The 14906-nt window shown below is 37.5% G+C and overlaps 1 protein-coding gene across 1 annotated transcript in view; it reads left to right on the forward strand.

Annotated features, from left to right (window-relative positions):
* cyth3b (cytohesin 3b) overlaps positions 1 to 14906 on the forward strand; it is a 33938-nt gene that overhangs the window by 8369 nt on the left and 10663 nt on the right. Inside the window, exons 2-7 of the mRNA XM_028042073.1 lie at positions 11296 to 11378; positions 11657 to 11721; positions 12881 to 12947; positions 13097 to 13215; positions 13659 to 13739; positions 14549 to 14661. Coding sequence (XP_027897874.1) covers positions 11296 to 11378; positions 11657 to 11721; positions 12881 to 12947; positions 13097 to 13215; positions 13659 to 13739; positions 14549 to 14661 — 528 coding nt within the window. The remainder of the gene's footprint in view (positions 1 to 11295; positions 11379 to 11656; positions 11722 to 12880; positions 12948 to 13096; positions 13216 to 13658; positions 13740 to 14548; positions 14662 to 14906) is intronic.

Raw genomic sequence — 14906 nt, forward strand, 5'->3', positions numbered from 1 at the left:
CATGTCCTGTTTTACTCTTCTTATTATTTATATGAGCTTGTATGCAAAACTAAATGTATATGCATGGCTGTCAGTGTTTTCACATGCATTTATCTTGTGTGCGCACCTTCCTCTTTAGAGGATTAAACAAATGTAGAAGATCAAGTAGGGAAAGCTACGGATGGCGGTGGATTATAGGTCAAGGACTGGAGACCTTCTTGGGACTTTTACATACACACATATGAATACATGCAGTCATTGTTTAAAGAACAGGAACCCATTATGAATTCTTGGATTTTCCATGTTTTGATCTATAAAGAGTTTTACAATCGCCTTTTGCTGATGGAACACTTACTTTGTTCCTATAAAATTTCATAAGGTTGGGGCATAAAGAGAAAGGGATTTTTCATAGTTTGAAATGATTCAAGTCTTGAAACTAGAAGATTCCACCAGGTCTTTATTTAAAATGTCCTAGTATGTCAAAGAAAAAAATATTCTGAGAATTGTTAGTTCCAAAATGTATTTCATCACTCATTTTATGATAAATTATTGGTTAACATAAAAGGAAATTCCCAAAAGTACTTAAAAGACAAGTTTTCATTTTATTTTTTTTCTGTGGTATTATACGATAAACCATTCATTTATTCCACAGGGATATTTTTAAAACATTTTTGTGTTTAAAAAATACACAAAAAATGGTGGCTTTCCTCAACACTTGGAATGCCACCAAGTGTTGTGGTTACTGTATATGCTCACAAAAAAACAGAGAAAAAAGATCAATACTTTCCCTGTGTTTTCAGTTTTTTGTGTGATTTATGATCCGTTGTTATAATTTTAACAATTTAGAGGGTTACTTTTAACAACCCTCTCAATACCCTTATATCTTTCAAAGAAAGATGACCATTGTTGGTGCTCTGACGAGTGCAATTTATTAAATTAATAGCCTTAAAGGTGAGGGGCTCAAGAACCTGGACGAGCTCTGATAAACACTTGTTTCCAGCAGGACGATAGCAGCTAAACTCATGACCCCTGTTGAGGAGCCCTTATCCTTTCCTTTGCTCTTCAGAATGTGTAAATTCTCTCTTCCTGTGCACATTTTCACAGTCGTAGCACATAGAGAACATAAATCAGTGTCAGAGTTGAGGATTTGATGTGACTGATAATCTGCTGCAGATTCCAGTGGGTAAAAAACTCACGCATACGCATGTGTGCCGCTGTAAAGTGCCGCTGAGCGTTATCAACAGGGTGAGTGATCTACTGTAGCTCCTGGACACAGGTCTCCTGATGCATGCGTTTAATCTTTTTGCTGACATCTGTCATGCTAGAGTTGCATCACCATCAGTGACCATGGGTGCTATAAATATTTTAAAAACTTTTTTACTTTGGTTATTTTATATACATGATGCAACTGCTTCATCATTAATCTCCTGATAACTTGTCGTCAGTGGTCTCTAGCTTGCTAACTATTGCGATTCCCACAGGGCAGAATATGTAGGGGTTACTGAAAACAGCATAGCAATCCCTGGAGATGCAGTTGTTATGCCTGCAAGCTATCAGGAGGCAGCACAAATGCCTAGTTTAAACAAAAAAGGAGGAAATAAATGTGCTGGCGTTTGGTTAGATGGGAACAGTAGATATTATGACAATTTTGTCAGTATATTTTTTTTATTTTCTGCAATTGCATTTGAAGAGGAAGTGAATGTTTGTAGTCCTGTATTCCAGCCAGTCCCATCCTGTCTGCTCTGTCATCATTTACAAATCCCTGAGACATTAGTTTCCTCTGTACCCTCTCCCTTTGGAGCTGAAGTTCTTTAACATGTCTAACATGGTTAATCTGCTTTTTGAGTCTCATTACCTTTTAATGGTTCATGAAAAATATTGATACTCTCTTTAATGCTACATTAAACCCTTTATAACTTATCAACTGGACAGACATGTGCTTATGCTGCCTTTCATTTACATTGAAATCAATTTACTGATTATTATGATGAACTGCTGTTAGTAATACAAACTGGATAATTTTAATTTACTTGGTTCAAACTTAGCATTAACATCTGGAAAAAAATAGATAACGCAAGTACAGATAAGATAATAAAGCAAACTACTCTCCTAACACAGCTGTAAATACATTTAGCAACTCTAAAAATATAATTATTAAGGTTCAAGTTAAAGCTTGCATGTTTATATGTCTATGACCTTCAAAAATCAGAAGGTTTAGTTTTATCATTAATCTGTGGAAAATTTTAATGGATGTTATGTTATCCAGTATCCAAGTCAGAATAAAACAGTAAGGCCTTCCCAGAATTTAAGAATCTGGAAAGTTCCTTTTTCCTGAACCTGGGACAGAGTGATCCGATCCACCCACATATTTTGTCTCATGAAAGTCTTGGCTTAGATTTTGAACCGGTTCTGTTTTTCTTTCCTCTCTTTTTTCAATTTCTTCTCCTTTTTCTTCTTCCTGCTGTCTGGAAAAGATGAAAATGGACATTGATTTTTGCTTCATAGCTGAAGAATTTCTTCATTTTTTATTACTTTTTTCCCCCTTCTTAGATATCTGTGTACTGGGGAGTTTTTCAGATTTTAGACTCAGATCCAGTCAACAATTTGCACCCTTCTTTTCCAGTTGTGCACATGCCTGTTGTTGATATTCATGCTGTGTTGCTTGTCTGAGTTTATTTCCTAAATCGTAAACATTGTCAAGATCTTTGCAGAAATCTTATGAGTTAGATCTTGTACAGTATCTATTTTCTAAGTCTGAAAAGAAAATAAAGGAACATCTTATGAGCTCAATTTTACACTACTAAGCGTCGATAAACCCTTTCCCAAAACTGGAGTAATCCTCTGGTAATCAAAAAGTCTTTTTTTATTTTTTTGACCAAGTTAAATTCGCTAAACCTAGGTGGATTGGACAGTTAGCATTTAAAGAAAAGGTTGAGTAAATAGCTGTTTCAGCATTGCTTGCTTTTCCTGACAGGTTTTTGTAACAGTGTTAACTTTATTGAAGCAGACTGCTGTGGTGATGCCCTCGATTGTACTTCAGAAACCAGTGTTAGAAAAAAAAAAGATTTTCAGAATGGCAACAGCAGCGTTGTGTGGGAGGTGATGATTTTCAGAGAGGGGACCTGTAATCTCACCTCCAAACATCTAATTCTTCAGGGCTTAGTTTGGCCCGACCGCAGGCATGCTTTTTAAATTAGGTGGGTATTGTTGAGTAACCGTCAAATCCATGGTCAATTAGGAAAGTTCTTGTCTAGACAGGGTGTAAGATTGCACAGAGCATTAAGTGCAATAAAAGATGCACAAAGAAAAGTGAAGCTAGATCAAGGATTATCTGAAAAATGCCTCTGCAGTTGCAGTTGGTAATTAGTAAAACAGCAGTATAATCCTTTGGCATGATGACCCAGAAACAAACCAATCACTGGAGGATTCTCTCATTCAAAGGAGAGAGGAAGCTTTAGAGTGGAGCATGACATATGTAAGACATGTTCATAAATAAGTGACTGAAACTAGTGGGTTCTGTGATGAGACGGTGCTTCTTCGTGGGGATTGTGTTATAGAGTCTCCAAGTCTTTGAAGAATCAAAAAGGCCACATTGTGTTTGATGTTCCCTCTGATTTTGCTTTGTAATCTAATTTTCATGAAGGAAATGTTGTTTGTGTGTGCTCTAAGATGGGCTAACAGCAAGTGATAGTTGCAGGGTTGGAAACATTTATTCACTTCTGTATCGAAACAAGATTATAGTTGGACCTGATTTTGAATAAATCTAATCCAAGATCAAGGGAAGTTGAGTTGCTTCCTGGGCTAGATGTTTCAAGTGTGTGATTAAAACGGCTTTCTTTCTGAGATGTTTGAGCATCTTCCTGTAAGAATATGGCATGATAATCCTTCCATCTTCATTATTTATCTGAAGTTGAAGTCCAACATATTTCTGCTTTCTTGTTCTTCCTCCAGGAGTTTCACAAAGAGCTCCCAGGGTATGCATGAGTCTACTGCAGGGTTTCCAGTATTCAAAGAAAAGGGTGCAGGAAGATTAGACGAGAGTCGACAGGTTATTGGACTTGAGTTTTATCTGAAGTGAAAAAGATTTCTGTAAAACCGGTCTTGAAGTGTCAGCGGCTTTGGAAATAATGCTGAAAATTAAAATGCAACATCTGCTTTACCTAACCTCACTGATGACCTGACTCTAACAAACTACAAGTCTGTGTTTCACAAATAATCATACATCTATATTAGAGCTGAAGCAGCAGCTGTGGATTTATCTTTAAAACATTCTGTAGACATAATGTTTGAAACAAAACTCAAGTGTATACATTAAACAAATGAGAGGATGGATACAAAGTGAGCACAACTAACCGGTTGAACCAGACGGGGCGTCTGTAGTTGCAGGAATGTTGGCTATTTTCATACCACTACTGTCATCTGTCAAGAAGCAGGAGCCTGCAAAAAGGCTGTCAGCATGTGTGTGTATAAGTGCTTTCTATGGGAGTGTTTTGAGAGCTATGAGTAGGTGTAACACAGAGGGGGGGAAACAATTATTGCACACTTACCAAACATAACTGCAAGCTGCTGCAGTTGTGTCAAGCTGTTAAAGCTAGTGTAGCTGTAATATAATCTTATAGTATGGCTAAAAGGGTGGAAGCATTTATCTAAATGGAATAGGCAACAATTTAATTTGTAGATTAAAAGTGGAGATCTTAGAAGCAACAGGAGAACTGGCATGTCTTCCTTGTTTGAGGATGTCAACAAAAATCCATGTTCAGTAAATCTATCAGACTTGGATGTGTGCGTAGAGGTTTTTAAACTGTTTTGTATTATCCTCAATTCATGCCACACTGTGTCTGGTCTCATTGTTAATTTGTGTCATGATTAAAAGCCACAATTTATACATGCAACCTTTCTACCATACTATTGAAAGTCTGGCAAATGCTTACTTAGCTGTTGTCCTCAGTCATTGTTATAATCAACACTAAACAGAGCAGGGGTTTGTTTCTTCTGTGAGTGGTCATTAATTATTTAATTAATGATCTAGGAGCAGAAAGTACAGATTTTACTTTTATTTTAAAACAAAGACAAGGTAACTATGGAGCTGATATTATAAACTATCTATAGGTTGAAACATTAGCAAATTTGCACAATTAGCATGACAAAAATAAAATTTACTTCCTGTATGCCTTTGAGAATTTTACTTCAACTATAATATTTCCAAATTCACCATGTTCCACAGCATTATGTTAAAGTTTAAGATAATAAGATGAACTTTGCTGTACTCTGTTCAGCCTTCCTAATTTCTAATGAAAGTTTTGCTTTTCCTTCATCTATTTTCAGGCTAAATTAACTGCAAACCAGTCTAAATATATATTTTTAAATATACTGTAACATTTCTTTGCTTCATCTGACTTTATTTTGAAGACCTCATCAATGCGGCATATGGTAATCTTCTTTAATGTCCAGCAGTGTCACCCTACACTAGCGTTGCTGCCAATATGACTATAGTACGTTACATTCACCAATAAGAAAATAGATTTTTGAAGTTCAAATTGACTGATAACCAGTCCATTTTGCTGTGCATCTACATTGACCACTTCTGCAAAAATTACCTAGCTGAATAACAAGACAGTCATTAATTTTGCTAATAACTAAAGACAGTTGAAATTTGAACAAAGAATCTCTTTGAGGATATAAACGTGTAGGAGTGCATGATTAGCAGACTGAAATGCAGCTTCTTTTAACTCTGACTTGAATAATTTGCATGTGATCTCTCTTCCTCTTTACAACCTCTGTTAAAATTTAGAGCAGGATAGGTCACTCATTCTGGTTAAAGTTGGGTCATAAGACATCGTAAGTAATTCCTGATAACCCAATTATATTTAGACACTTTAAATGACCAATAACTGACCAAATATAAAAACTGTGAGCATAGCCAAAAAAAACCCCAACTTTTTGCCTGTCTATAATGAAGAAGATCAACTGCCTGGCATTTCTTCGTGCATAAATGATTGGCCACCATGAAAAGGGGAAAGAGGCTAAGTGTGCATCTTTGAAATATTATGATGATGTATTGATTATACCAGAACAGCAGCTCCATATGTCACTGTATGAAACGGCTGAGCAGTCAGGCCTAGAAAATTTATGTAGATGTGCTTGGGGTTAATTTTAGAGTGTTTGTATATGACCTAATATGGATTTTTTTTTTTGTTGAAGGTCCTCTCTCTGTGGAAATATAAAGACATTAACATATACTCTGAGATTCCCAGGCTTTCATGAATGATGCATCAGATGTGTGTTGTGGGTTATAGTTTCCCTCACAATAAAATCAGTTTGTGTTTCCTCAAACAGTTTGTCTCCTTTTCTAGTCCAGCTGGGGGCTTCCAGTCAGAGTAGGAGGGCTGAAGGACTGTGCGCATTACAGACGTAGGTGGCCTGCAGGGTCTCCTTTCTTTACAGTTGCTGCATTATGAAGCAACTTAACTGAAGCCAACAAACAAGACAAACAGATTCAAAGAGTGTGAAGATGCCCAGTGGGCTCGAATTTGTTCCCATGTCACTCTTTGCTTTTCTTTGCACTTTGGCATAGGAACATCCAATGCATAAAAGGTGGCATTTTATTTTCCAAACATGTTTTCAGTTGCCAATATGAAATTGCAAACTGAGTCTAATTATTTATTTTTTTTGCAGGTTTGGTTTTTGAGGATTTTAATTGGATGCTCTGTATATTACTGCTAGTGTTAAATCACATGGAAGTTTGAGTAAATCAGTCTCCTGCATTTCATTATTAATTAATGTAGTGATCAATCCGATATGAACGTTGAAATGTATAATAAAAAAAGACCAGGAGTCAACCTGGTGGCAAGAAGGAACAATGGCTACAGCTACAACCCAGTAGACTTATTTGTCTATTAATCTTACTATACCTAATAAATCTAAGCAATCCCACGTGTGTGGCTGAGGACATCAGTCTCTCCTCTAACTAGGAGTCACAGCCTGCCAGTGCACTGCAACACCTCACCTCCATCTATTAAAACTGTGAAATATTAGTGCCACATCATGTAATTCCTTTGTGGCGTATCTCTTGACTGAAGGTCAGTCATATTTTCTCCTGCTTTCAGTACAGGTGACTGTGGCTTCAGGAGACTCTTCACCTGTTACGTGGATGAGTGAAAGCGGGAATTGTTTTGGTGAAATCTCCCCATATAGAAAAGCATAACACAGAAACTCTCTCATCAGGATGACAGAAATCGAAAGCAGACACACTAACAGCAGATTCTCTTAACGACTGAACGAGAGCAACTGATCAGAAGTCCCACAGGTAACATGTCGTGTTGAAGACTTGACCTTTAACGACCTGTTTCTTGGTCATCAGCAAAAACAAAATCTTTCTCCAAAAAAGTCCATTTCACATCAGGAAGAACAAACCAACCAGCAGCGGAAACATATCAGATATGCATTTTAAAGGATGTTGGAGTTATAAATCCACATAATCTAGCTTTAAAAAAATGGAAATGGGAAGAAGTCTAAAAGTATAGCAGATTTGAACAAGATTCTGAGGGCAATAGGTTTATGACAGAAACCTAGACTCAAGTGGAAGAGGTGAAGTATCTTGGTGTCGTCTTCATGAGTGATGGGCAAACAGATTGAGGTCTTTATGGCGTTTTTCAGGTGCAGCTCCAGTCTGCTGTATTGCAGTTGCAGCTGAACCGAAATTCAAAACTCTCCGTCTTGTTTGCTTTCCATCTTTTATGTATGGTCATGAGATGTAGATCATGACAAAAAGCATGATATATGAGCACAATAAAACTATATGGACGAAGATAAGGGATTTAGAAAACCTCTGGAGCAAACGCATCAGCACAGAAACCCAGTCCATCAAATAATCTGGTGAATCACTTTAAACTGTGCATAGTAATCCACATGTAGCAATATATTTATCGGTCTTTTATTTAATAAAGATGTATTCTTTGTCAATAAAAACAGTGAAAAGAGGACACTCTTAAAGCCTGTCACGGCTTTCAACGTGAAATAAGATTTTCTTCAGTGCAGCCAAGCCGTTTAAAAAGCTCCTTTGACATCTTTACATGTGAAGAGTGAGTCATCAGCCTTGCATTGCTTATTAGACTTGGCATTTATAAGCCATTAACTCTTGGCCTACTTTACATTTATTGCACAGATAACCTAACGGAAAAGTTGCTTTTCTCTGTGAATTTTTTTTATACAGATATTTAAAATAACTGCTTTACTTCTGCTCTCTCTCTTTCCTAAGTTGTCAGTACTTTGAGCATTGGTTAGTTTGAGAGTGACTGTCTACAGTGTCTGGATCCATCAAGGTTTCCTGCTGTCATGGCCAACTGTTCCCCTCTGATAACACAAGATTCATGCCCTTCGAACACAATAACCTAATAGTCCTTGCTACTTCTGTCACTTTTTTCTCACAGCGCAAGACAAAGAAGGGGGATTGAGTCAAAAGACGTGAAAAGGAGATGCAATAGAGAGATACAGAGGGATGGAAATAACTGTCCTTGTTTTCCACCATTATTTACAGTCATGGGGGTGTGCGCCTGGATTGTAAAGCTGCTTAGTGGTATGATTTAGCTGGGGGATTTGAATCTGTGCTCACCCCCACTTCAAGCACCCGGGTGGAGGCGGACAAAGAAAGTGAGATGGAGGGGGAGTGTGTGCATGTGTGTGATAGTGGGAAACAGCGTAGGAGAAGTGCAATCTGGTTTGGCTCCATGTGAAAATGACCTACTTCCTGTTAGCTCGCTCTCAAACCGAATGCTGTTTTCTGATGTGCAGAAGAGTGGAGGTCCTCCGAGGGGTCTGTGGGGGGAGAGGCTGATGTGGCATGGCAAAATGAGGGATAAGTAGGTGGCCTCTGGGACGTTCTGTGTGGAGTGAAATTAATGTAATGTGTGTGAAATGTAAATTCTGCATGCACTGTATATGTAAGGTGCACTTAACGCTGTATGTGAGCACATGCAGTAAAGCAGGCGGGTTGCATGGTGAGATGCTCTCTGTGGCCTTAATTACCCTAAAAGAGGGGTTGATGACAGCTGACTTCTCAGTAAGCCAATATTTGAGAGAGCCAGCCTTGCCAGATGTCCGCCAGTTGAGTGTAAATACAATGCCTCAAATTTACCCTGTAAGCCTTGCAGGGGACACAGCCAACACGCCCAACCTGTTAGTCCACACACAAAACACTTTGTGGTGTGTTTTGAGTACATCACCCTAACAGACCAGCAATACTGTGAAAGATGGTGGTGGGAGTATCATGCTGTGTGGTTGTTTTTCTTCAGCTGAGACCAAGGATTGAAAAATGAATGGAGCTAAATACAGGGCATTTCTAATTTGATGCACCGTTTTAGGTTAGTCTTAAACATTAAATCCAAATAAAACACACTATTGTCCAAGCACCTGATAGTGGCAGCATCATGATGTGGGAAGTTGTTGTTCAGCAGGGACAACAGAATTGGTGAGGGTTTATGTAGGGGTGGACAAGCTTAACAATTATGTACTAATTTGTCTTGTTCTGTAGCATAAAATCCCAGTAAACCATATTCAATTTTGTGGCTATAATTTGATGAAATGTCAAAAAGTCTAAGGGTTATAGATGTTTTTATAACCCACTGCAGAGTACCTCTGCAAGTGTTTTTTGTGGTTAAAAAATGCTTCAAAGGAAACATGTACCTCAAATATATTTTTATGTTGTTTGCCATTAATACTTGCTCTGTAATTGAAAAATGTACAGTAATAAGGAACTGTAAAAATAAAACTGTGGAGTTTAAAACAAACCTGCACCTCTAGTTAAAACATGTTCACCTATATATACCAATCTCTGTAGTTGATAAAGTTTGAGGGCTAATTTATATTGTTACTTTCCAAAGGGGGATCATATTGACACATACCATACATTTTACATTTTGTTTGTCATCTTTGCTTTTATTGAATAAATGTTATGGTTTCACTGCTGCTTGAGGTAATCTCTCCTGAGTTGTAATATTCTTCAGCCATCAAAAGGGGGCTGCAGCTCTGATAGTCGCTTCACAAATTAATGTGTTCGTGTGTAAGGAACACAGTAGTCTGTACTGACTACTGTTTTAGTAGTCAGTACAGACAAAAAGTGAAACCCTTGCAAATTCTCCTTTGACATATGAAGTAGATCAAATAAAGTCATTATTATTTCATTAGGTACGATCACTCGTCCATGTTATGGATTTGTCTTTTTAACTTTGATGCCTCAAGTGACAACGATTAGATCCAGTTCTGAAAGAATCTGACTCCTGACTGTCAAATCATGATTACTGATCAGTAGATGAAATTATGTAATACTGTGGTCATTGTTCATTTGCCTTTTATGATTAAATGTTAATGTTTTCATCCTTCTAGAACTCTCAAATTGGAATAATATTTTAATGAACCTCTCAAAGCTCTAATAAATATCTTTTGTAAACAAGAGGATTTATTTAGGAAAGGGGAGGTGGCAGAACCAATCAGGAGCATCTTATTTCGCAGTGCTTTTATGATAGAGACCTTTAAGACTTTCAAAGGGATGGGATATGAGTCCACTTGTTCAAGTCCATATGCAGTTTTCTAAGCTTTCTGTCACTCTTGATCATAATATTTCATAAAACAGCTTATTACACTGCAGACTCAAATATTTGATCATGAAATCTCAGATATAGCTGGAAGAAAGCCACAAGAAATTCTTTTTAGAGTTTGCAAAAAGTCATTCAGGCAAACAGAGCAAAGATTTTAAAAAAAGGTGCTCTAATTATTAAAGTTAAACTAAATGTGTAGCTTAAAACTAACCATAAACATCAAACTTAATAAACCATTCCCACAGAGGTCATGGTAGTGACAGCATCACCCTGTGGGGATTATTTGGAAAGCTATGTCAAGTTCAGTTGTGTATTGATACTTGTGCAAGGCATGGCTATAGTTAGTATGACTGTACTTCTAGCTTGTTAGCTCAAAAGCCAGGATGTGTTGCCCTGAACAGAGCAACCACCTGCTGGGTTAGATAAAATTTGCAGAAACAGCATGGTGCCCCACAGCTGCCTGCTTTCCAGTCTGTTTGCAGCCTTTAATCTATGTTTTCTAAATTGAATGGCACCTCCATTCGTTGGCATGCTAATGTAGGTCATGTGTAATGTCTTTTAGACGGATTCCCTGACCAGGTATGCACTGGCGAGCTTAATCCCCATGACTCTGACTGGCTGTTCAGAAAATGAATTAATTTAATCCATCGTCATAACCCAGCCCCTCTCTCTCTCTCTGACTCAAATGCTGTTTCATTTTTCCCCACTTTTTTTTTTCTTCCAGTGCCCGAGGACTTGTCTTTGGAAGAGAGAGATGAGCTTTCGAACATACGACGCAGAAAAAAAGAGCTTCTTGATGATATCGAAGTAAGTGACAAAATTTCTTTCATTTAGCTGCATTTGAGAGCTGAAGGTTTGGATTGGATGAAAATTTTTCAACTCTTTTGATGTTATGCTAGATGATAATGCAATGCATTAAACCCTGCATGCAGCTTCTCCACTTCTATTTGCATGCAGACACACGTCTATCATATCACATGTAGTCTCTTAGTTGTCTCTTAGAATATTGTTTTAGCATGGATCAAATACGTACATATGTATATGAAATTGTCAACTGAATCCTTTCTTCTGTTTTTTCATTGCAGCGGCTGAAATTTGAAATCGCTGAAGTAATGAATGAGATTGAACAGCTTACCTGTGTTGGGGAGAGGTGAGTTTGGGTTTATTTTAGTGCATACTGTACATCTGAACTGTATAGCAAACTGAATTCCTATGAGTCTGATAGTAGGGATTATGTTAATTCTAATGAATTGGGTTACATATATTATTTTTTGGGTGATACTTTCCTCATTAAAATGTGAGAGAATTATGAGGGCCGACAGTGTTTTCCAGAATCCGTAAAGAAAGGTTTGCAATTTTAATTTTGTCCATCAAATCCTGTGACACAAGAGGATTTTCAGCTTAAAATTAGGTGAAACTTGGAGCAGCTTTCATTTGATCTTTTTTTTTTTTTTTTTTTAAACTTTACTTCAGGATCTGTTCAGGATCTGTTTACTTCAGGAACTAGTTCCTTTTTGTTTTTTTTGAGAGATTGTTAATTTTACTCCCAGCATTACACCTGTCATTTTATGTTTTATGTGAACAGTTTAATCCTCTTTTGTTTGATTAGTGAAGTAAAAAATGGCTTTTATCTAAACATTAGTCAAACAGTCTTTGTGTGGATGCTTTCCTGTGATTGGCTGAGATGGAGTGAGGCCATGTGTCAGGCTGTGTGTGTCTCAGGTGCAGCTGGTAAAACTTGGCTCGGGTTATTTTGGGCACAAGGGAGCACTGAGAGCATCCACTGAAACATAAAGGTGCAGATTTCCATGGAGTGTACATTCTGTGTGTTTTCAAAGGATTAAGGCATTGAAATACTAAATAATATTCTTCTGAAACTGTTGTAGAAAGGGTTGAGCTGATTTATTGAGATGTAGTGCTGCAGCTGTCACTTTGTGGTGTCTACTATCTATTTTGGTATCTGTAGATTCAATATTTGACTGAGCAGTAAAACCTAGAAAACAGAATTGACCAACAGAGCAAACACAGCAGCGTGAGACAACCTGACATGAGATAACTGCACTATTCAGAATTTTGTGGATGATTTTTGATGGGTTTTTTTCTTTATAGATACAGTTTTTCCTCTGTGGCATACAGATTTTAGATGGTTCAGAGGTTTTCAAAAGGTCTGCAATATGAAAAGACAGCAGTAGAACAATTTTCACAAATGACAGTCAGGGTCAATCAAGCTGAAAATCATCTAATTCTGGTCACTAGCTAATTTCTAAGTGTATCTCATATCTAATAGTTTTTTATTATTATTGTTGCAGCAAAACCTCACAAAGAAACAAACAGATTGCCATGGGAAGGAAGAAATTCAACATGGATCCTAAGAAGGTCAGGCAGGTTTCTAAGCTTCGACTGAGACTTCAGAATCAATATAACCTTTGCTTTTGAATTTTATTTGTATGAAGTGATTTATATTATGCTAAAATGATTTATCACATTTCTTAAAACTACTGAACTGAAGAGTAATATCTTAACAGGGAATCCAGTTTCTTTTGGAAAATGATCTTCTCCAGAACACCCCTGAGGACATCGCACAGTTCCTCTACAAAGGCGAAGGGCTCAACAAAACAGTCATTGGGGACTACTTAGGAGAACGGTAACCTCTCCAGTTTTCCCTCTGCTTTCTTTTTATTTTCCTTTTCTCTCTTCCTGTCTTTCTGTGAGCTCTGCTTGCCTGTGCTCTGACCCAACCAGAAATCTCCTGGAAGTCAGTAGCCTGAATTTATGAAGCAGAGCTGTGACAGGAGGCAGTGCAACTAAAAAAAAAAAAAAAGAGAGAGAGAAAAAATCTGGGCGGACATGTGGTTTTTATCTGAAAGATGTTGGGGCCGGGGTAGAGCTGTCAAAATACAGATGCAATAGTGTCTCGGTTAGACAGCTCAACAGTTTTGGAGCTAAAATAGGTGCTGCATCCTGGCTGCCGCATTCGACTTTCCTCTAAGAGTCCCAAAATGCACCACAAAATGCACTACTAGTGTTTATCTCAATTTTCCCTAGCAGTTTAAAGAGTAAATATAGCTTTCTTTTTCTTTTTTACAGGGATGACTTTAATATCAAGGTCCTTCAGGCATTTGTGGAGCTTCATGAATTTGCAGACCTCAACCTTGTTCAAGCCTTAAGGTGAGATATACAATACTAAAAAACACTGGGTCTCACTTTAATTTGGTCTTTCTATTATGTGCCAGATCTCAGCATATAATGTAGCATCCTTTACCAGTAGAAGTTATCAGTACAGCAGTTTAATACTGTCAAACCTTATAACTATATTCACAACCTTAGTATTTACTCCTGGATAAAAAGGTGTCATTTTTATTACTACAACTTGTGGATTATTTGTAAATATTGCTTTTTGGGGACAGCGCTGGTGGGATGATGGTACACATGTATAAAATCTCCACATGTTTTCATACACAAATGTTGTACCGTCTGGGACTAGGAACATCATTCTGCTAATAGTGAAGCAATAACATAAAGTATAAAGACAGATAATTTGAAAAAGATCAAAATAAAAAGATGAAGCTTTTTAGAGAATTTTTAAGTCTTGCCACAAACTTTTTAATTGAATTTACGCCTGGAGGCTCAAGTCTTTGGCAAGCTCTAATCAGTTTTCTTACTGGAAAATACACAGTTTAAGTACATCAATGTTTCCATCATTATCATCATCATCATATTTTACCATAGCAATGGTGTTGAATTTCTTAACATTCCTGCCAAAAATCCTGAGTAGCTTTTTAAACATTCACAACAGCATTGTTACCTTACCTTCTTATTCTTCTCTTCTTCTCCTATTAGAGTCTAATAGGAGAAGGTCTAATAATTAGACCAAATCCTGTGCTGGCTGGTACCAGATTTGAGCTAAAAATCCAATATAAATTTTGCATCAAAACTATGTGATGAGATCATCATGTTTCTGTTTTCTGCTGTTGCAGGCAGTTTCTGTGGAGTTTCAGACTTCCTGGTGAAGCCCAGAAGATCGATCGCATGATGGAGGCGTTTGCCTCCAGGTACTGCCAGTGCAATCCTGGTGTCTTCCAGTCCACAGGTACACACACACACACACACCCGCACCTCCACACACACAGCAGCATTGTCATGACTCAATCTGGATGGATTACTTGAGCCAGAAAGACCTCTGCAAACTCAAATCAATTATTTTGACTGTTTTGCTCCCAGTAAACTGCCAGACCTGGATCTGAAGTTTAAATTTTACTGTGGCCGAAGCAAATCTTTAATTTTTTCACAAAGATAAACGTTCACTCTCAGAAAAGAAGATTAGTATTTCAGTCT

This window comes from Xiphophorus couchianus, chromosome 16 (assembly GCF_001444195.1).
Source record: "Xiphophorus couchianus chromosome 16, X_couchianus-1.0, whole genome shotgun sequence".
Lineage (NCBI taxonomy): Eukaryota > Metazoa > Chordata > Actinopteri > Cyprinodontiformes > Poeciliidae > Xiphophorus > Xiphophorus couchianus.